General features: G+C 35.7%; 1 protein-coding gene across 1 annotated transcript; it reads left to right on the forward strand.

Moving 5' to 3' along the window:
- Positions 1 to 11,817: 11,817 nt before the first annotated feature.
- LOC136805273 (neurogenic locus protein delta-like) lies at positions 11,818 to 22,789 on the forward strand. The gene is made up of 7 exons (XM_067061849.1): positions 11,818 to 12,026; positions 13,437 to 13,733; positions 14,360 to 14,556; positions 16,598 to 16,713; positions 17,397 to 18,413; positions 21,535 to 21,679; positions 22,184 to 22,789. Exons 1-7 carry the CDS (start codon positions 11,976 to 11,978, stop codon positions 22,350 to 22,352), a joined length of 1,992 nt encoding a protein of 663 aa, XP_066917950.1. The 5' UTR covers positions 11,818 to 11,975; the 3' UTR covers positions 22,353 to 22,789.
- Positions 22,790 to 23,943: the final 1,154 nt, after the last annotated feature.

Here is a 23,943-nt window from a genome sequence, read left to right on the forward strand (position 1 = left end):
TAGTTTTTTTAACCAGAGTCTCGTTTTGGAGATCTTGTTTCTTTTGAATTCCTTGTTGGATACCCATATGATGTTCCAAAAATTTACTTTGAACATATTGGGAGTCTTTGTTTTGGCTTTGTTCGTACTCAGTTCGCGTCGGCATCGGCGGGGTGGAGCCGAGACCATCTTCAATTGGTCTATTCTTAACCAATTTTCCATCTTTATCGAATAAAGAGTTATTTTCTTCCTTGTTAACGTTGGGGTCGGACTTTTTGAAATTTTTGAGTAGTTTATCAGCACTTTCCGTAGTTTTAGCTTTGAGCTTATCAAATGATCTTTTAAGTGGACTCGGTTCAAACTTATCATCGTAATTGGATCCAAATAATCTAAGAAAAACAAAACATTTTGATTGTTAGTCTCTTTGTGGGTAATTTTCACGCATATTCAGAGGGTTCCTACGTTGTTTATGTAATTCATAGCTATTTTCAGCAAATTTAAGATTTATTTGATTGAAGTCAATTTCTGTTTTTTTTATTCAAATTCCACGCTATTTCATATAAGATCGCATGAAATTTGGTAAGAGTCTTAAGAATCAAATTTTAGAACAGCAGAGCTCCTGGATTTCAGAGCTCCTAGGAAGTTTTTTTTTCCTCCCAGGAAGATTTCCCGCTAATTTTGACAGACTTGAGATTTCATCTACACTCTATCCTTTGCTTTTGCACTTGAATGTCAGTCTGGTTTTTGATATTTCGCCTATAAAACTTATTTATGGATAACTCTTGGTCTTCAAAATGCAGATAACAATAATGGTTTAAAGATATCAAAATACATCGGTATCAATGTCAATATCAAACATACTGGATATAATTATGCCTAAAACAGTTTAAGAAACCCAAAGGACTTATTAAAATCTTTCAATATTTATCAAATGGGGAAAACTAGCGAATAAAAGTATAGGCCGCAAACGCTTTCGAAAGTCATAAGTCTGTACGGGACCTCGAATAGCTTATATAAATTTATTCAATTAGCTTCATCAAGGGCCAAAAACTTAGCACAGTCTTTAAAGACATGTTGGAGGTGTCACAGTTAGCTCAGTTAACCCATATTTGAAAATAAAAACCTTTCCTTAAGGTCCAACCACTGTTTTTCATCGCTAAAAGTTTATCTACAGCTGTAGCAAAGAAATCTAATAGCTAAGGATTGGAAAATTGCTTTCATGATCCTGTTGATATGCGCAGTATAAGTGTTATGTGTTTGTCTAGAGAATGTTAACCCATAAACCTCTACGGGTTTGAAAAATACAAAAGTTTTAATGATAAAAGCTAAGAATTCTCAAGTGTACTGTTAACATTCGTCGCAGGGTAGTACGGCATACTAATTTTGTAGAAACCGATAGAAACCGGATACTTAATCAGTGCAGCGGATTCACTTTCCTACGTTGTTTATGTAATTCATAGTTATTTTCAGCACATTTAAGATTTATTTGATTGAAGTCAATTTCTGTTTTTTTTATTCAAATTCCACGCTATTTCATATAAGATCGCATGAAATTTGGTAAGAGTCTTAAGAATCAAATTTTAGAACAGCAGAGCTCCTGGATTTCAGAGCTCCTAGGAAATTTTTTTCCTCCCCAGGAAGACTTCCCGCTAATTTTGACAGACTTGAGATTTCATCTACACTCTATCCTTTGATTTTGCACTTGAATGTCGGTCTGGTTTTTGATAATTCGCCTATAAAACTTATTTATGGATAACTCTTGGTCTTCAAAATGCAGATAACAATAATGGTTTAAAGATATCAAAATACTCGGTATCAATGTCAATATTAAACATATCGGATATAATTATGCCTAGAACAGTTTAAGATACTCAAAGGACTTATTGAAATCTTTCAATTTTTATCAAATTTTATGGGGAAACTACTTAGGTGAATTTTTCATAGGGAGAGGTGTAATGTTCCTGGAGAGCGAATTTCTAGAAGGTGATTTGCCGAGGTTCGAAACTTCCCGTGGGCAAATTTCCTAGAACTCAACTATCCCCGTCTGCAAAGATCATTTTATCATCGAGGGCGAAAAAAGCAGTAACCAAGCCGGGGCAAAGAAGCGTCAGAAGTAACGCCCATCGACATCCAGTTGGGGATGAAATGAAATGTCAACTTACTTGTGTCTCAAAAGTCTCAAATATAACAGCGTATACAGGCAAAAAACCAACACCGAACCAGCAATGGTTGTGATCAAATATTTAAAATTTTCCTGTCGTAAATGAACAAGCTTCTGATCAATAAGGGTACGAGTGGATAGCTCTCCATCGAGTATACGAGCTTTGGCTTGAAATGTTGAGACAACGGCTGGAAGACAAAAATAAATAAAAAAATTACAATTGACTCAAACTCCAACCGAGTCCCTTAATTCGTTTTTCATAATTCTGATAGCGTTTACAAAAGGTTCAAAGTTCAGCCAGAAGTAGACTCTAGTCTACACGTTCATCAGCAAAATCAAAAAGTTGTGCAAGTGTTTCTGGGTACGAAATTGTGATTGATATCAATCTTATATATTAATCAAGAACGAATGAGTTAAACACGTCATTATTTCTAAGCCTACGGATGTAATGAGGCTCCCTGGAAACTCAAACCCAACTTCCTCTATTACACCCCTGTCTCACAGCCCCGGTGGAACTAATTATGGGGGAATTAATTATGGAATTAATCATCGGGGATTAAGATTCCTACTGAAATCCCAATGGGGATAGAAATTCTATTGTTCCAAGGTTTTGAAGTGCAATTTTTAAACTAAATTTCGAATGGGGATGAAATAATAGTCTGATAGAGAGATAGAGAGAAATAATTTTTCCAAACTCATCCTTAATAAAGCATTTAAGACTAAGTTAGTTACAACCATTGGGTAATATTTGCCATCATCAGTAATCCGGGGGGTGCTAGTGTTGGAGAATGTCAGGTATGTGCTGACCGGAACTCCGAAAAGCGACCCTTTTTGACCCTACGGGAGATGGGTTTCGAATAACTTCCTGACCTTAGAGAGTTTCTTTTTCGTACTCTTAAAAGGACCCAAAATGGGAGAAATCCCGACCCTTAAAGAGACTGTTCTGAATTTTTGTTGTTTTTTGTAACCCTCAGAAAGACTTGGGAAGGTAAAAAATCCGACCCTTTACCATCCGCACATACCAGGCATCTATTTTTGCCAAAGTCTTCCCCCCGGGTCAGTAATATGACTTAACTCTGCAGAATAATAAAAATCTATCTGTTTCTTGGGAAACTAGAAGGTCTGTTTCTTGGGTCTATACATCTTGTTTAAAAGGGAAATAGTCATAAAGGTTTTAGATTTGATTGAGGAGGGGTACTCATTTCTGTACAATTTGAATTTCACGAGTCGATGACTTTTCCAGGACTCAGTATTTATACTTTGTCTTTTGTGGAACCTTCCTAGCCGAGTAAAGCTTGCTACATCTACAAGAGGTCTATAAAACATTTTGACAGAAAGAAAAAAGAAAAAAATTAAACATACCTCTGCATCTTAAATCCGAATTGAATTCAAGATCACAGAGTTCGATTTTAGCACTCTCTCCTATACAATTCGCGTCGTGTGTCAGTCCAAAAGGAGGATTCATACACCGTCGCGTAGCTCTCGTATAACAATTCCGATATATCGGCTTTTCTGGTCTGTCAGTTCTAGACGATGTGCGAGCCCAGTCGACAGTTTCTTCCTCCTCGCAAGGAGTCCAACCTGACCATGAAGTCCATCGGTAGTTATGTTTCTTGACCGTCGGAAACGCATTTGTAGCTGCTATAAAAGTAGAAGAAAGTGTTTATTTATTCATTTGTTATACATGCTCCCCAAAAATGTTTGTCGTAAAAACTTAACGATGGCTACCTTCAAAATATTCAACCTTGGAAGGAGAGGTTACTAATTCTTTTTAGATCATTTCTTTTTATCAATTTCACGCTAGAAAAAAATTTTGACTGAGCGATAATATCTTTCCCAGAACAAAATTCTCTCCGATTAAGATAAATCCTGACTATCTTTCCCCAATAAAGAACCTGAAGATTAGGAGATGTTAAATTCGTCAGGTCTAACTCAAGCGCGGGTAAATAATTTATCTGGCAACTACATAAACAAATTAGCATAAGACTTTCATGATTAACTGGATTTAATCACAAAAGTTGAGGCCTGGCACGATCTAGGGAGTAACCAGACCATTAATATCGTGGCTAAGGAAGCGCTAACGATATATATTTCCCTAACATGTTCGAATCAAAGCCTTGACAACCTTATAAGAGCGGCAGCTCTATTAATATGTACCGTTTTATGTATTTAATAACAACAGGTCAACATATTTTGGTTAAGGCTAAAAAACAAAACCTTAAATCGCTAATGTATACAATTGAGATCAAACTAGAGTTCCCTTTGGTATTTCAAAAAGCCCAACTTACACTTCTTATGTTTTAAAGTAAGTTTACAGAGACCTGGAAAAAGATAAAAGACGAATGGATGACATAAAACCTGAATAAGGGCGATAAAACACAAACTGCAAGGGTCCCATAAAATCAAAGGTGCAAATGTAGGGTTCATAAGTCTAAAACTAGCCTAAGAAGAGTCAAACAGGCGCTAAAGTAGCCAGTGCGTTATTGTCAGATACCTTTAGATCCTAAACTATCTTCAAAGTTAAGTCATTGATTCAAAACAACACAAGAAGAATAACAAGTAAAGAAAAGGGCAAGAGAAAGACCGATGTTTATAGGCTAGAAATAAATAAATATGAACCAATAAAGTTTTTAAGAAATCATAAGACCGTTAGGAGCCTCGAACATGGCCATTCCCTGAAATTATTCTCTTTACGGGGTTAAAACTTTTCATAGCTTGTAGAAAAAGCAAATAGACTCGACAAAGATCGATAAAGGTTAGAAATAAATAAAACTACGGACCGCAAAAGCTTTCGAAAGCCATAAGTCCGTACGGGACTTCGAATAGCTTATGATAATTTATCCAATTAGCTTCATCAAGGGCCAAAAACTTAGCACAGTCTTTAAAGACATGTTGGATGTGTCCCAGTTAGCTCAGTTAACCCATATTTGAAAATAAAAACCTTTCCTTAAGATCCAACCATTGTTTTTCATCGTTAAAAGTTTATCTATAGCTGTAGCGAATAATCTAATAGCCATGGATAGACAAATTACTTTCACAATCCTGTTGCTATGCACAATACAAGTTTTTATGTGTTTGTCAAGAGAATGTTAACCCATAAACCTCTACGGCTGTGAAAAATACAAACCTTTTAGTGATCAAAGCTAAGAATTATCAAGTGTACTGCTAACATTCGTTGCAGGCTAGTACAGCATACTAATTTTGTAGAAACCGATAGAATTTGAATACTTAATCAGTGCAGCGGGTGTAGATTCTTCTTTCTGGCTTCTTCTTACAGAAAACAATCCCCTTTGTAAAAGTTTTAATGGTCCTCACTACCTTAGTTTACTTGCTAAAATGTTAGGCAGTCAAAATCAGATCTTAGAAAAAATATGTTAAGTTTTCTAAAAGTTTCTTAAAATTATAAAAGAAATTGTTCTTACCTGTGAATAAAGTTATGAAAAGTAATGAAAATGCTACCCAATGCATTCTTGATATGTGTGATAGTGACCCTTTCCCAAAAAATGTTATGTTATTGTGTCGGCGTAAGATCAGTCACATGGCTGGCAGTTCGTTGCGCTTCTGTCGAAGTAAGGAAAGAATCAATCTTGTATTTTTTTCTATGTTGTTATGAATCTAAGATAATAACTGACGTCACATGTAAATTAAATAATTTGCGTCAAATATTTTGACGTCAGATTATATTTTTGAACTGAGTTAGCCTGTAAATTTTACCTGTTCATAGAAATTGCGAAGAGAAAAAATTATATGGTTTACAGGCTATATGTCATATGATTCAGTTAACTACCAGATTTGTCCGCGCGCGCGTGAAGTAAAGATAAGACGCGCGCGCGATTTCGATTGTTTTTTGTCGGCGGATAAGTACAATTATACTAAGCATTTTTGAGTCTACTAAATCCCGTACCTTACGCACCTACGCACCCTCATTTTTCTCCGCGCCTTACGCGCCCCACGTGCCTTTATTTTTTCACGCGTTTTAGTATTTTCACGCACCTTCATTTTTCATGAGGCTAGAAAAATTCGGAAAATGTTCCAATCAATTATTATATTCGTTCAGAATTACTCTCTGTATTTCAAAACTTTCTCTAATTCGAAGAAAATCTTTGGTCTCGTGAAGATCGAACTAGAGAGAATCTTTTATTATTGGAGAGTTTTTCTGATCTCATGATCTTAACGAAAGGTATGTTATGTAATGTAATGTTCAATTAATTGTATTTCATGATAATACTATAGGGGTCATTGCCATAAAACACGGAGCCCATCCATGAAATACTCCATTAGTGTACCCCAAAATATTTCACAGACCAGAATAGAAACTCGTTTTTGATTACCGACTGACAATGCAACGAAAAATTTATAAATGCACCCCTGTCTCAGTGCCCCGGTGGAACCTTTTCCCTCAGTAGGGATGAAAATTTCTATCGAAATCCCATTGGGGATAGAAAATCTATTGTTTCCAGCTCAAAATTTCCAGTGGGGATAGTTTTGGAGTCCAATTTTTCCATTCAATTTTCAATGGGGATAGAATCATAGGGCAATTTCTCAGTGGGGTTGAAAATGTAGGGTACTTTTTCAACCGGGGACGATTTTTTGGCCTATTTTTCCACCGGGGCGGGGGGTCCACCGGGTCTGTGACACAGGGGTGTATAAATGCAACTCTTCGTAGCTCGGCCTTTATGTGCCATTGCTCTGTAACCACTATCTGAGAGAGCTCATTAGCTTCTGTATCCGCTTCTATTACTGGTACCACATTGAGCAATGTAAGATTGTATCATCATTTTGAGGCGTAGTGGTGGTATAGTGTTTATCATCCTTGACTCCCGCCTGGGAGGCCTGATTTTGATACCCAGCGTACTGGCGGATTTAAGACAATAGAGCAAGTACGTCAGGAACATACAAAGGAGTGCAACGCTCGTTAATTGACAATGAAATTACAATTACAAATCTCTTTCTCTGGTAAGTTCTGCAGGGTTTAAAACCACCTATGCACCGTGTCACTACGATTCGCTTGGTAATATTGTATAGTAGAGGATGATATATAATCCCCATAATTTTCCTACATAACATCGTTTTTCCTTCATGCAAGAGCTATTGATTTGATTCTTATAAAGTAGGTGCTTATAAGAAAAATAACTATGCGCCATCCCATCGCTTTTTCACAAAGTAAAGCAAAAATGAAAAAAAAAAGGAGCACGAAAAAGGAAGGCGCGTGAAAATATGAAGGCGCGTAGAAATATGAAGGCGCGGAGAAAAATGAGGGCGCAGAGGTGCATAGGGCGCATGATTTAGCAGACTCAGCATTTTTCGGCTGGCACCTTAAAAGCATTATTTTACGCCTATGGCAGAATCAGGGTGGCAACGAAATAGGCCAGAAGTTTTCATTAATACCAATCAGTTTTCTTTTTTAATTCAACCAAAGATTTATTATACACTGGATAAACGACTCATAAAACGATGGAGAGCGATCATTGTATTTTCATTGTTTCAGAAAACAATTGATGTTCTAGCTTTGTCCGCAAAGGACAACTGTCATGGCGGCTCGAAGATGTCTGATTTTTGAAAATGTTTATCAGTCTTGTTTTTATAAAGTTCTCTAGCTCTTCCTTGATTCAACGTACGCATATATAGAAGATTGCGGTAAGGGAGACCTGAATGACTTTATTAAAAGTTTAAGCAAAATAGTCGAGTACTATCTCGTAACAGTTATCGCATTTCAATATTTCAATACTACGCCCAGAAACCACCCTTCACGCCCGTAACGCCCTCGTCACGGTTGAATGAACTTGAAAGTGTTTTGCTTTGCTCAGATCGCCTGATCTGGGAGTCTAGTTTCGAATGTGACAACAGGAGGTGGTTTCCGGACATGCGTCAGGTAAGATCTCTTTTGAATTTAAGATAGTATATAACATGCACAGAAATACGTACAGTCTCCCCTTCTCTGTTTGATGTTCGAACTAGTCCTCCACCCGTTAATAGTGTGGTTTCGACTTAGGCCTGGGCCGGCATCACATCATTACAATATCATATAAACAAACATTTCACTTTAAAAAATTTATTATGAACAACTGAAACCTATTTAGTGAATTTTACATGATTTTCAGTGATTAGCGTTTTTCACGGTCCTAATTGAATTTGGGTCGAAATTTGGTAGTGGCCGGATAACGGTCGTCTTGAAAGGAAAAATATTTCTATATATTTTCCAACTTTTAAGATAACTCTGCAGCTTGATTGAATTCTTGCAAATTGATTTAGCTTCGCTTTTATATATATGAAAGGGAATCTGAAGGAGCAGGAAACTGACTTTCAAATCACTTCCCTTTCTCAGGAAAAAGTGGTCGGGGTTTTATTGTAACTTTACTTAATTCGAAAGAAAGACGGTTTACAAATATAACCGGGTAAACTTTGTGTCAGTCAATTTCTAATCACATAGCAGATCATACACTATGCACGCACGACGCTCTGCCTTATGTGATGAATGTGAATCTGACCAGCTTTTAAAAATACCGGTTTCGTCCAACAGAATTCCGGACAAGAACGGATTTTCATAAGACCCCCGTAGATAAGTTGAGATCAGATTGTGATTGTTTTCTGCCCATCACGCTAAAGCTCTAAAGAAATGGTGAAGATAAACGATCTGACGAATATGCGATCTCCTTTTTTTGAGGTTACTATCACTATCATCACCATCACTAATAGTGGGCTGGGCAGTAGCGAGACAAAGATTTTAAAAATTCAGCATTTGACTTTCTGGCGCACAACAAGATTCTTGTTGTAGGATTTCCGCGGAAGGACTATTTTCCTCAGATGGTTAATTTTCATGGACCTTTAGAAGTTTACCGTGTCCGTAAGAAAATTATGAACAGCTGTTATCAGGTTACCCCTAGATGTCAATACCATTGAGTTTCAAGCCCGAAGGGCTAGAGGCAAGACTTCCTGATGGAAAATGAAACCACTTATTTCCCATCCAGAACGCCCACGCGTGGTTTTTACACAAATGCCGGATTGAAACTAAGATCTATCACTAGATTTCAAAAAATGTAGTCCTCTTAAAACAAAGGAACCGCTAGATACAATCCATCGTTATGATTACGGCGCGTTCTATACGCGCTTTGGATGGAAAATAAGTGGCTTCAATTTTATTTCTCTTGCCTGAGAAGGGCTAAAGTCTCGCCTCTAGCCCTTTGAGCTTAAAACTCAATGGTCAACACTGTATGAGTGCTTTTTGGAAGGTGTTTGTTATTTTTGAGATTTTACCACCAAATATTGGATGATTCATTAATTAGTCATAAAGACATAAACAAAGCATTTTATATTGTCTTATAATAATTGTTTACGCGATAATTAAACTTGACAGATTTGTGAAATTCCTCTGAGATTTGTCAAAATGTTACAGTGTAATTTCTACTTTGTGGTTTGTTATTATCAACATTCATTCATAAGGTAAAGTTGAAAATCTGTCTTGATATGAAGGAGTACACGTTTTTTTAAGAACAAACTATATACTCTCGGGTACCTAATAGCCGGGGGGTTTGGAATAAGCAGGGGGGCTGGAAAAAATCTCAAAATTTAATAAGCGGAGGGGGTTGGAATAAAAATGTCCTGGGTGGAAAATGTTCGAAAAGGAGGCTGATACAGTAGAATTAGGGCAAAAGAGGGAACTTTCAAAAAAAAATCTCCTAAAAATCAATAAGCGGAGGGGTTGGAATAAGAATGTCTTGGGTGGAAAATTTTCGAAAAATTAATTAGCGGCCCCCCCGGCTATTAGGTACCCGAGAGTAAGAGCATAAGTCTTCGATGGCCAAAAAGTTAAGAACAAGTTAAGAACATTTTAAGGCTTTACGGACTCGAAAACACCCGATTTCTTAGGAAAATGGGTAAAGATGGTCACAAAATGGTGAAAATAAGAACATGTTAAGAACATTTTTAGGCTTAGAACTGAAAATGCTAAGAAAATCCGAAGGCTTCAAAAATGTTGGATGTTTTTATAAAAAAAGGTATAGCATTTATGTTAAGTGTAAAATAAGTTAAGATCTAAACAACTTTTTAGCGCCCTCTGATCGAGGGGCAAATCACTCGAAAAATGGTGTACGAGATTTATTTTAGTGATTTTCCCCTCGCCTATGATGGTGTCCATATACTGTAGTCATTGTCCTTGTGACGTTTTTTTCAGTCATTCTTTGTTTATTTATTCACACGAGAGTTTATCATGTCCCTTATCATCACGTCAATACACGCTTTTCCTAGATAAGATCAAAAATTTGCATGAGCCTGGATTTGCTTATTTTTTCAACAATTTTCAGCCTAAAATGTTCTTAAATGCGTTCTTAATTTTTCAGACTACTCTAAATCTACAATATCATGCTAAATAAAGAGCACTTAAAATTGGTCACACTTGGACAATATTTGACTCTCGACTTATGCCTAAGTTCGGTTAAAACTGCTTTAAAAGAGGAAAAAATTGTAGTTTCTTGTCATTTGTTTCCAAACTGAGGCTGGGCATGTTCTTACGATGTTCTTAATTTTTCGACGAATTTAAGCCCCAGTGTTCTTATAAACTGGGTTCTAATAAAAAAGAACGTGTATTTCCTAGATAAGATCAAATTGGATTCATCTTTTAGTCTTTAAAATGAGCTGAATTGATTTCGAAATCTGTTAACTGGATATGTTTGTTTTCACAACAGTTTGTTAAGACCAGGACTCTCTGTCAATGTTTTATCTAAGAGTCAAGGTCTTTACAAGCTAGTTTTCTTTAACTGGAAATGGTTTGTTTGAATGAGTATATGGATCGAACATTTAATATTAGTCTCTCCTTAAAAAGGGGGGGGGGGCACATGGTTAACGAAACTCTATTTTTCTAGCATAGAATCCTAGCCCAGTGACGGGTTTGTTCGGGCCAAAAATCGAAAATCGACCCTTTCCGAGAGTTTTGTCAAAATTGCGGTCGAAATTGCAGGAATTCCCGAATTTTTGCGGTTTGATGCATTTTGTATTGTTGGGGGCTTTTAGATTGTTATAGGTAAGCACGGTATGTTTTGAAGGATTGTCAAAGTTCTGCATTTTTGGTGAAGTCTATAAGTGGTATAGAGCCTACAGATGGATTACTGGGGATTTTGTAAGTGCTCCTTGCTTAGTGTTTGCTCTTGTCTTTCTTGTGACTCACAGAAATATGGTGCAGTGACGTCATCGGAATTCCACATATAGCAACAAAAAGAGGTTTTTCTACCGAAGTCTCTATTAAAGAATTTTGTTTAAGTACCTTATACGAGAGGTCATTTGCAAAATACTTCAGAAATCGATTTTCCATTAATATGTAGTCATAACATTATCTAGGTAGTTATTTATGATGTCTTGACTCCTGAACTTTGTGGTCATTTTTCCTGTAATTTGATCCTTTGATGAACGCCTTACACATTTTCTATAAGAAAAATGGAAAAATGTTAATCTTTTGAGGCCAGAATTTATATGTTTTCTTTCGTAGCATCAAACCTTAAATTTTGTATTTTGTATTTAACTGTATTTATATGAGAAATTATCGGTAAGGGGGTCGAATTTCAGGTTGCTTATTTCAATCGTTCATGCCAAAATCACTTTTTAACCTTCGACCCGATAATGCATATTCTTAAAAATAGGTCTATTGACTTGAGAACTGTTAATAGCTTATCGCAAGCACTTAATCATAAAAACAATTTTCTCGAATTTTCCTCTTTACAGATAACAACCGAAAGTTTGCAACCAGTTAAGAAACATGGTTTAATGCAAGTAGCATTTGAAAGTGTTTGTATTGGAACTATCAAGTTTATTCCAACAACTATCGACCCAACGAACCAACATAAAAATGAAGATAAAGATATCGGTGCTTGTTGTTGTCATTTGTGTACTGACAAAGGTTTGTGACAAATTTTATTGATTTATATGAATATGAGAGAAGAAAACTTTATACTGAGGTCCCGCAGTGCTCTTATTCTGTCATCTGCAATAGCTTTGGGAATCTATGGCCTAGGAATCCAAACAGATTTGATCTTGGTCTAGTTATGTTTTTTGTTGGTTCACCGCTTGATGCACGTACCGTAAGTTAGTCTAACTCAACGGTCGTAAGGGGCTCATTTTCGGTTTTTTCAAAACTGCATGTACTTCCACCTCATAAACATACTTATTTTTGGGCTTTTTTGGCGAAGCTTTATTTAGCCATCATGAATGTGTCCTGTCAGATGTCCCATAATGCACCAAACTCGAAAAAATTGGGAAAGTCCTTCAAAAATCCGCCATTTTGATGACGTCATTGACAGAAAAACTTGAATAAGTTCAGGTAGAAAAAAGATTTCGAGCTCAAATTTTTACCAGAGATTCAAACTGAAAATTAAAAGCATTTTAAATCGAAATTGTTTTGATTTTTTGATGACGTCATCATTTTTTCGCAAAAATGGTTTTTCAGTCATTTTTGCTGACGTAAGCATTTTTTCGATTTTGTTTTCCAATTTTCTAATTTGTTTTATTTATATACGTCTTTGGTCGAAATTTGAGTTCGAAATCTTTTTTCTACCTGAACTTATTCTAGTTTTTCTGTCAATGACGTCATCAAAATGGCGGATTTTTCAGGGATTTTTTTCGAGTTTGGTGCATTATGGGACATCTGACAGGACACATTCATGACGGCTAAATTAAGCTTCTCCAAAAAAGCCCAAAAATAGGTATGTTTATGAGGTGGAAGTACATGCAGTTTTGAAAAAACCGAAAATGAGCCCCTTACGACCGTTGAGAATGTCGACATCCCTCTTCTAATTCCGACACCCTTCCTTAGAGATAGGAATAATATGAAGGTCGGAATCACTGACAGAAAAAATATTTTTTCTCTCTGATTGCTAGGCAAAAAAGAATTAGTTTAAATCAGCGATTCCGACCTTCCTATTATTCCACTTCCAAAGAAGGTGTCGAAGTTAGAAGAGAGATGTCGACATTAGACAAACTTACGGTAGATCTTTCCCTATTTTAAAATCTCGAGAAAGCGTAATGAATACGCGTAATAAGTTCTCTATATCACACCCGAAAGACAAATATGTTATAAGAAGGGTTTTGTAGGTGTTATCTGTCTCTCTATCAATCAGAATAGCCAGCAGAAAAGAACTAAATCCTCAGGCTATTGTAACTACTGTGTTTGTGAAACACGCTAAATTAAACCAATCAGAGATCAGGGAGGAACTTTGCAAATCTGAAAGCACAATATGCGGTTTGTTTGGTTGACCTCTTGTTATACTTTTACGTTTTTATAGAGGTCAATAAAATCTTCTTGTTTTATTAGTTTCAGCTAATCAGAGCTTCTGGTAAAGCATCGATCTTGTTCCGAGAATATTCCAATCCATCTTACACAAAATTGGACATGAAATGTTGCTCCAATAATGCAGGTGCCAGCTTCTGCAGATTTCATTGTTATAGTGTCTTCAAAATTTGCATTTCAAACGGACTGGAACCAAGTAAGAAATGTGACGTCATTGACTATAGAACGAAAATGTTTCAAGAGGATGATATTTGGTTTCCGTCGAATCTGCGTGATACAGTCATGGATTATCCATTCAATTATACATTCCAGAAATGGCAGGTAGGAACCACCCTTGTACCGCCCCTATTACGGGCGACTTTATATTTTTGCATCTTGCTGCGTTATCTTTTCATTCAATGAAAAAGAGGCTTATTATAAGTAAGTAAATCCACAGTGAATAGTAGGTTTACTTTGTTTTGCTTAGGCCGGTCAATGACAAATTAATTCCGGCCAACTCTGCATTGGAGGCCAGTAAATTCTTAAAAACACGAATAAGACGATTGGACGAGCAAAACGGGCCGACGAGCATAACGAGATTATCAAAAACTAATAATGTCAAGGTTGTTCTGAGAGAAAGAATAGAGAGAAAACCTTCAGTTTGAGATACTCTGAAAGCTTTGTTTGGGAATTTAGAGACTATGCTATAGCCTTTAAAGCCGAAGAAAATTCACAAGCAGGTTTTTTTTGCTGGAGGGAGTTACGGTCGGTAGAGCTCGTCAGTCTTTCTTCGATACCGCCAATTTTTCCGTCTACCCCATTACAGTTAAACTTTACTATCCTTGTAACAGACGACAACATCGTCTTGGGAATTCACAAAGTTAAGTCCCTTCTTTCTCGAAAAAAATGACTAATATTACATTGTCGCCAAAGAAACAGAAACTGATTTCAACAAATCTTTCTTACAGGGTTCTCTTGGTATTTCAATAGACGTTTATGATAGCCATGATGCCAATAACCCACTGCTCATCGCTGACTTCAGAGATAAAGAAGAGTTGAGTGCACAAGCTATAAACGAGGCTACAACAAAGCTGGTGACGATTAAAAAGGAATTGATCGACAGAAGGAGAGATGATTTCTCGAAATTGATTTCCTTCAATGTCAGGTAATTTGACTTCCTTTCCACACAAGGATGTGAACGGATTTGTGATACCGATACACGGTTTTTTTTTCGTATGGTGTATTTCCATTGCACCATGGGTATTCTTAAATCTTTGATAAAGACCACCCTAAAATATCTTAACATTATTCCTTTCTTATAGAGTACATTCGCATAAAAAAGCGTGTATTAAATTTTTTTCGATCGCAAACACCCGTATCACAGACTGGGTAATAATTTAAAAAAATATAAACCTCAGTCGACACAGCCCCGATGAGAAAAATGCATTGGAAATTCATCTCAATCAATAAATTGCAATATATTCTACGCCTTCTACTACAGGGAAAATTTATTTTGACTTTCTGGATCTTTTAAAGTTGAAAACAAAGGAACTCGATTCATTAATTAAGTGTTTGAAATAAGTATATTTATACAAGGCGTTCATTCTTCATACTACCAAGGGAAGACAAGCTCAATAAAATTAGTGAAGAGCTTTTTTTTTGAAGGTTTACATTTTGTTGTTTGAAGTGTAAAAAATCAGTTCATACCCTAAAAATTCTAGAAATAGCTCCAAAACCGTACGAGGAGGAAATCTTAGCAGCAAGACGGAGTTCACTTTTAATCTTCATCAATAAGTTTGCACGCTTAGTGGTCTTTTGTGTTTTGAACGGAAAACTTGTTTATTGTTTTCGGAGGGGATGTCACGAAGACTCATATTTCGAAATATTCAACGAAATCTGCTTAGATTTTTCCCCTGAATGACCTATTTCATGTTTACATTATTATCAGAAAAATACCCTGGGACTAGTTTATGTTTTTGCGACCCTCCCGGGGACTTGTGGAAGTATCAGTGCATTGAAGTGTTTTCTTAGACTTGCTTAAGGGCTCTGGCCATAGTGAATTTTTAATATTTGCCACTTACAAAATATAAAGCTCTACTTGAGATAGCTGTGACATGTTATATATTTTCTGTTAGGCCAAAATTTAAGAATCGCAATATGAAAAATTTGATGAAGAAGACTTTTGCAAAGAAGAATATTTTAACTTTGAAGAGCTTATTTTCGGCGAAGAAAAAACATTTTGAAAATTTTTTTGCGGTAGACAGTCTTTTACCGAAATAAAATATTTTTTTGGAAAATTTTTCTAAAAGCTTATTTGCATCAAAATCTTGAGAAAAGTGCTTTTTGACCAATTGTCCATCCCAATTTTTCATAGAAAAACAGCCATAACTTTTGATGCATTAATTTAGAAAATTTTTCCGAAAAATTTAAAACAGTTCAATTCTTTGCGGACAGTTTGAAAAAACTTCGAAACGAAAAGGTTAATTACCCATTAAAAGTTAGCATATTTTTTAAAAGAAGGGGATGCAACATATTATGGGGGGTTTGTAGGGGTTTGAAATACCGTCTTCCCGTCAAAATTTTTGCTGAATCCCGGAATCCCGAAAATTGAAAAAATAATAACACCGTCACACCGGCTTGTACAGGGCAAAAATTTACCTAAATACCGTCACCGTCTGATTTTAAAATACCGTTTTCCCGTCTCTTTTTTCGTCAAATCCCGTAATACCGTATTAAAAAAGGCCCAATCCCGTCACACCGTAAAAGTACAAACCCCCCTATTATTAACGTCTTTTTTAAGTTCATACCGTTATTTTTGCAATTAAATTCTTAATTACTCTTAAGGGATTTGATTAAAATCAATTCATAAAGGCAATTCTTTGTTAAAAGCGTTAAAGAACCTAAAGCATAACTTTTATGTTCAAATACTAAAATCAATTTTCCGACTATGGTCAGAGCCCTTAAGACGAAGGCCGGCGGGATAAATCTTTGTTAGTTATTCGATAGAAAACTTGATTTCTAAAGATGACAAAGCTAAAGAAAAATTGATAAAAATTTGCCACAACTGGCGAAAATCTGGGCGTTTCCCTAGAAGGTAATGAACACATGAATATCATAAATAGAAAAGGATAAAAAAATCAGAGCTCATATTAGAGGATACCGTGCGATAACATTACGTATTTACCTATTACATTCCTTTATTACAGGATAACATGCGATGGAGGCTTCTTACCACCAGATTGTGAACGAAAGTTTTGTCAACCTCTTGATAACGAGATTGGTCATTATACTTGTTCACCATTGGGTGATAAAATTTGTCTCGGTAAGATAGATAATTTAAATTCTCTAATAAATAGCGCTCTGCAACCTATACTACGTCATAAATATTACTTTTTACTTTTTACTGCCATTTTTACGAGTTGCAATCTCACAATTCAATGCGGCACATTTAATGATACATCTGTACGTGAAAGTTGTTATATACATTTTGTCAAATGATATTAACGTTCAGAAGAGATAAACGCAAAGGTTGATGGGATTTGAACTCATAAAATCACATCGAAAGTAATGATTATGCCAAAAATAAAATATATCTTTAGCCTCCCGTCTATTTGAAGTTGTACCAGTAGTGGGTATTGAAATCAAAATTGAAACATCCCCTTCTCACAGACCCACTGGGACTCCTTCCCACTGGAAAAATTGTCCAAAATATCGTCCCCGGTGGAAGGTTATTCTCCAATTTGTGTCCCCACTGAAAATAATCAAATGAACCAATCCTTGCTGCAAAATATGTCATTTTTCCCATCCCCGCTGAATTTTCTGGCTTGATATTGAAATCCCCAACCTTAAAAATGAGGGACTATCAATCCTCATCGAGTTTCAGTCCGTTATTTTTATCCCCACTAGCTGGAAAATCCTACCGCGTCTGTTAGAAGGAAGTGTATTAAAGTCCCTAGGATACTGATACCTTTTCTAAACCTACTGCGCATGCTCTTATCTTTCCAGATGGATGGGTTGACGTCAAAACTAATTGCACCATCAAATATTGCGTCCCACATCAAGATGACGTCATTGGACATTACAATTGCTCCAAGATGGGAGAAAAGCTGTGTCTTGATGGATGGGAAAAACCCAAACAAAATTGTACCGTCAAATACTGTCGCCCTCAGAACGATAACGTTAATGGCCACTATAACTGCACGGCTAAGGGAAACAAGATTTGTCTCGATGGTTGGGTCAACCAGACTCGAAACTGTCTGGTTAAGTACTGCATACCTCAGAACGATAACATAAACGGGCACTACTCTTGTGACGAATTAGGAGAAAAGTCATGTCTACCGGGCTGGTTGAATAAAACTTTGAATTGTATTATGCGATTTTGTGAGCCTAAAAATGATGATTCTGGACATTATGAATGCTCAAATCTTGGAGAAAAGATATGCTTATCAGGCTGGGTTAACGAGACTTCAGATTGTACTATAAAATTTTGTGAACCGACTGATGACGTCACAGGGCATTATTCTTGCTCACCCAAAGGTGATAAGATTTGTTTACACGACTGGGTTGACGAGGCAAGTAATTGCACTATTAAATTTTGTGAACCAATCAATAACGAGTACGGACATTATTCTTGCTTACCCAATGGAGAAAAACAGTGCCTGGAAAACTGGTTAAATGAGGCATCGAATTGCACCATTAAATATTGTGTCCCACATGACAATTCTAGTGGGCATTATAACTGTAGCTTAAAAGGAGAAAAGATCTGTCTTGAAGGCTGGATGAACGAAACTCTTAATTGTATCGTTAAATATTGTTTATCTAAAGACAATGAGTTTGGACACTACACATGTTCTAGACTCGGTGATAAAATTTGTCTCGATGGTTGGATAAACGAGACAATGGATTGCACCATTAAATTTTGTGAAGCTCGTGACGATGAGGGTGGCCACTATGCTTGTACCAAGATGGGGGATAAAGTCTGTTTAGATGGTTGGATGGTAGAAGAACGTGGCTGCACTGTAGGTAAGTGGCACCTAAGCTGACTTTGACTTATTTTCTGCACTCATGAATCCATCGTCCGTTTATGTTCTATGATCGTGAAGTATTAAGAGAGACTTCAAGAGGCTTTTTCGTCGAAAAACTTCCACGAAATTTGAAGAATCCATTGGCTTTGTATACGTTTCAAATTTCCGGTAGACACAAAAACTTTGCTTTGCCACTGCTTCCTGGAGTAAGTAGGTTTTTGGAATAACGGGTAAATGCCACGTGTGCAAAATCTCAACATATTTATTTAATGCCTCAACAAAATTTGCACATATCCTGTACAAAAAACTAAAAAATTGTTGATAAGGTCTTGTTTTTCTTTTTATGGCTATAGATAATTTTGAAACCAGACGAATTTCATATCCTGCACTAAGGCGAGACCAATTTAATTTGTTGTTCTACGGGCGCGACCGAGGTAGCATTTGCTGCAAATTTACACTTACAAAAAGTTGAAAAGAATCTAGAATCATGAATTCTATGCACGAAAAATTATATTACAAACTCCATCAAAGATGAATGATGAAATTTTGACCAAGATCACTTTAAAATCTTATTCAATTTTACCGACCGACTCGTAATTTACTAACGATCTGCCCGTAGAACAACAAATTAAGGCCTCCCTAGTCAAAAGAAAAGCCTTTAACATTTACATAATACGTTTTTCTGTTTCACTAGTTAAAAGAACAATCCTTTATACCAGGGATCTTGAATTTGATTTCGAAACCAGACGATTTTTTTATCCTGCACTAATCAAAAGAAAAAACCTTTAACTTTTATAAATAATAATTGATTGATTAATTTGTTGTTGGTATTGAGGCGTTACTGTACTCTTTTTTATTCATTGTGATATATGAGTAAGTTTCTGAATCCAGCTTACTGAACTCTAAAATGGAGAATGTTTTTGCACAAATCAATTGAACAGGCTAGACATCACGTACAGAACTATTTTGAGACGCATGGTTCGAAATGGCTACAAACAAGTGGACACTGACAATTTCAGAGAATGTGTGAGATTGCTATAGGGTTTCCAATAATACAGACAATTATGGCGCGCCAAAGCGGAAATAAATACTATCTCTCATTTCGTGACACTACCTTTCATTTCACGACACTATCTTTCACTTCGCGGCACTATCTTCCATTTCGCGACACTATCTTTCATTTCGCGACACTATCTTTTATTTCGCGACACTATCTTTATTAAAACGACACTTTCTTTTTTAAAACGATACTATCTTTCCAAAAAAACATTATCTTAATTGAAACAATACTATCTTTTTTACGGGATACTATCTTTTTTACGGGATACTATCTTTTTTTATGGAAGCCGAGAAGTGCCATCGACAAAAAAATATTTAATTTCAGAAAAAAATTATTAATTTTAGAATGAAAGAATATTTAATTTTAGAAAAATAAATTTGAATTCAGAGAAAAATATTTGATTTTAGAAAAACGATTTAAATTTAGAAACAAAATATTTAATTCTAGGAAAATAAATTTAAATTGGGAAAAAAATATTTAATTTTATTTTAGTAAAAAAAAATAAAACTTACAAAAATTATCAATTTAGAGAAAAAAAATTAATTTTACTTTAGAAAAAAAAAATTAAAACCTTAAAACATACCTTATTAATTGGAACTACTTCTCGCGGGTTTTAATTTTAGCGCTTTTCGCAATTTTTGTTACCGAAATCTAACGCAACCGTTACCTACCTATTTATGATACTCTACTTTTATGCAAAAAATCTGAATTTTTTTTACCTACGTTGGTATTATGGGAAAAAATGTCAGCGGAAAGTGACGAAAATTTTGAAGGGGTGACGAAACTTTTCCCCAACAAAATTTATTCCCAACATTTCATCACCTGACCAAAACTTTTTTTACCCGATTTTTTTATTCCCGACCAAAAACTTTTACTCAATTCCCCCCCCCCCCAACCAAACTTCAAATCTAAATTTTTTACACCTTTATTAACCGAAATTAGTGTTTTATAAACGTCGAATTACAAGATCTATTTTCGAGCTAAGTGAAGAAAACCATTTCATTTGGACAGTTTAGTCATGTGAAAGTGACTAACTAAATTGTAAATTTGGTCGGGGAAAAGTGACGAATTTGAAATTTTGGTCGGGAGAAAGTGAAGAAAATATCTCTAGGTGACGATTTTTTTCCCTGACGAAATAAAACTTCGACATTTTTTCCCCAATAAATAAAAGGTATTAAATATTGAGCATAATATCGGTTCTGTCAACTTGAATTGTTTGTGGATTGACATCTATGTGATGTGCAAAAAAATAATCTGGTCTGAACAAAAGTCAAATCCAAAAATAAATCCAGGAAGTATGAAAACGAAAGTTGTAAGTAAGTGTGTGGCCCGGGAGGAATCAGGCCAAAAAGTTTTCTTTTTTCAATTTTTTTTCAGACTTTTGGTTGTAAGCATGCACGGAATCAGTGTTTCCCAAAAAAAACTTTTTTCTAAAAACAGTTTTTTCTGAAGTGAACTTAATTTTTTCTCTAAATTGATATTTTTTCTAAATTTAATTTTTCTTACTAAAATTAAATATTTTTTTTCTAAAATTAAATATTTTTTTCTCGATGGCACTTCTCGGCTTCCATAATAAAGATAGTATTGTTTCAATTAAGATAATGTTTTTTTGGGAAAATAGTGTCGCGAACTGAAAGATAGTGCCGCGAAATGAAAGATAGTGCCGCGAACTGAAAGATAGTGCCGCGAAATGAAAGATAGTGCCGCGAAATGAAAGATAGTGCCGCGAAATGAAAGATAGTGCCGCGAAATGAAAGATAGTGCCGCGAAATGAAAGATAGTGCCGCGAAATGAAAGATAGTGCCGCGAAATGAAAGATAGTGCCGCGAAATGAAAGATAGTGTCGCGAAATGAAAGATAGTGCCGCGAAATGAAAGATAGTATTTATTTCCGCTTTGGCGCGCCATAGACAATCAAGTTGTCAAGTATTCTTTGAAGCTCTATGGCCAATCCAATCCTTGTAGGGTTTAGATTGTAAACTTTTATTATTATTATTATTATTACATTAATTGCAGTCCTTTAACATTTACATAATACGTTTTTCTCTTTCACCGGCTAGCTAACAGAACAAGCCCTTACACAGCACCATCACACGATTCAACAGACGACAATTCATGGTGGATTTACATCATCATTGGTGTTGCAGCTCTTCTCTTATTGATCATCATTGTATTCACATTATTGTATTGCAGAAAACGGAAAAGGTTTGTAAAATGTCCAAAATAATGTTGTATGAACACACCCCTGTCTCATAGCCCCGGCGAAACTTTTTCCCAAGGCGGGGATAAAAATTTCTACTCAAATCTCAAACAAACAGGTCAGTAGATATCGTCACATTCACCACTATAGAGCAGAGCATTGACTTCCAAGCCCGAAGGGCTAGACTCGAGACTCCTGGATGGGAAATGAAACCACTTATTTCTCATCCAGAACGTCCGCGCGTGGTTTTTACACAAACGCCGGATTGAAACTAAAATCTATCGCTAGATTTAAAAAGATACAGTCCTCCAAAATAAAGGAACCGCTAGATACAATCCGTTCGTCATAATAATGGTGCGTTTTAGGCGCGTTTTGGATTGGAAATGTGGCTCCACTTCTTCTTGCCTGGCAAAGGTAAGAGATTCTACGCTAGCCCTTCGGGAGCAGAGCGTAGTGTACGCAGAAAGGATGATCTCTAATGTGATTACTATTTTCTTAATTTTCCATAGGCTTTACAAAACACTATCAGAGGAAGTGATCAACCTTAACCAAGACGAGCCAGACTACGGATCACGTGGTTTCAAACTACCAATCACAGAATCACACCATCATCCAAGCCTCACTGCTAAAAAAGAAATGTTCAACCATGATGATGTTCAATTTTCAACTTTTAAATGACGCTTTCTTAGATTTGTGAAAAAATTGGATTTTCAATTCCGGCTTATGATATAACATGGTTGGCGTTAGAAACTTATTGGATTTTATTATTTGGACGGATGCAAATTTTCCGTCTCAAAATTAGTGTCTGGGAAAACGCAGACTTTTTTACTTGGCTATCTTGAATTATGAGATTGGACCTTTCTCTTTAGTGAAGACGGATCCTAGATCTACAAGAGAAAAAGGGAATCTCAAAATTTTAATTTAGTAAAGTAAAGAAAGTTCAAAAAGTTTTCTCAAGTACCAATTTTGAGAGAGAACCTTCTGCCTCGATTTCACCTGATGAAAGTAAATTAACTATTACACTACGGGTTTTGAGGAAACAGTCCAAGGCAGGAAATTCTTACAGACGAATCATATTTCAACGATAACGTATACAGACTGTATTTCTTCAGACATATATTTTGGTATTTTTCTTTCAATTTTGGAGTACTTTTAGAGACAATTTCAAATGACTGGGATTTGAATCAGATATGTGACCTGAACAATCTAATTGGTAAAAACTTTAAATCAAGAGAGAATCAAGAAAATATTGGAAGGTTTCCGTGAACCTTGATTTCTTTGAGATTTAATTTTGATATTTCTTGACAAAGTACTTCTCATGTTTATATAAAGTTAAAAAATACATCTTAATAGAATAGACAAAAGACAAACGACTTTTAGTGTTTCAATTACGGCAATTGATGGCCGTAATAATGAGGCCCCTCAGCAGTTTTCGTGATTGGCGTTTTTTTCAAGTTCGTCATTTAAGATTTCAGATTTTGAAGTGCGTGATCGGAGGAGTCAAGGTGATCAACGTGATCGTGGATAGAACGAAAATTCAACTCGTGATAACGTGATTTGAAACCTCTGTAATTTTATAACATTTTAATTCAGTCGGGTAACAATCACAATTAAGTGCAAGTACACCTAGGATACGGGTATGTGCCGCCTTTTAGGTGGCCTTCTTTGTGACGATGTTATTTTTAAAAATCTCAATATCCGTTATAAGAGCCGTGAAAATCAAAGAATCTAATTTCAGTCTTAGAAAAGCAAAAGTTCCCGATAAGTGTACCAATATTTTTACCAATGTTTTGTTGCTCTGATCTCAGAGATCTCTGAGATAATGTAAATGACTGAGAGATGAGAATGGATATATCGCTTAGATCCAAGAAATCTGGCTGATAGATTAACTACCAGATAAACGGAATCTTGCCTTGTCCATTTTCCAAAAAAAAAGGTTTCCAAATATTTTAAAGTTGCGTAAATGAGCTATTTAGAAGGATATAGATAGCTTAAATTTCTATTCTAAAAAGTCGTAATAGAATGTCAAGCAAGATGAAAAATTCCCACAAGTTCAAACCCTTCAAACTCGAATTATCATTGTGTCAGATCCAAATCAATTGTAACTATAATCTTGGTATCACCATATTGTTCAAACGGAAGATTAAGATGCTGATTAACTTCTGATTCTCTTTACTCTATTGGAATAGTCGCATTATGAAATGAAATAGAATTCATGTCTGTTTTTTTTAACTTTCCTTGTATTGTAATTCTTCTAAATCCTAAAAGC

This window comes from Clytia hemisphaerica, unplaced genomic scaffold, assembly GCF_902728285.1.
Source record: "Clytia hemisphaerica strain Z4C2 unplaced genomic scaffold, Clytia hemisphaerica genome assembly, whole genome shotgun sequence".
Taxonomy (NCBI): Eukaryota; Metazoa; Cnidaria; class Hydrozoa; order Leptothecata; family Clytiidae; genus Clytia; species Clytia hemisphaerica.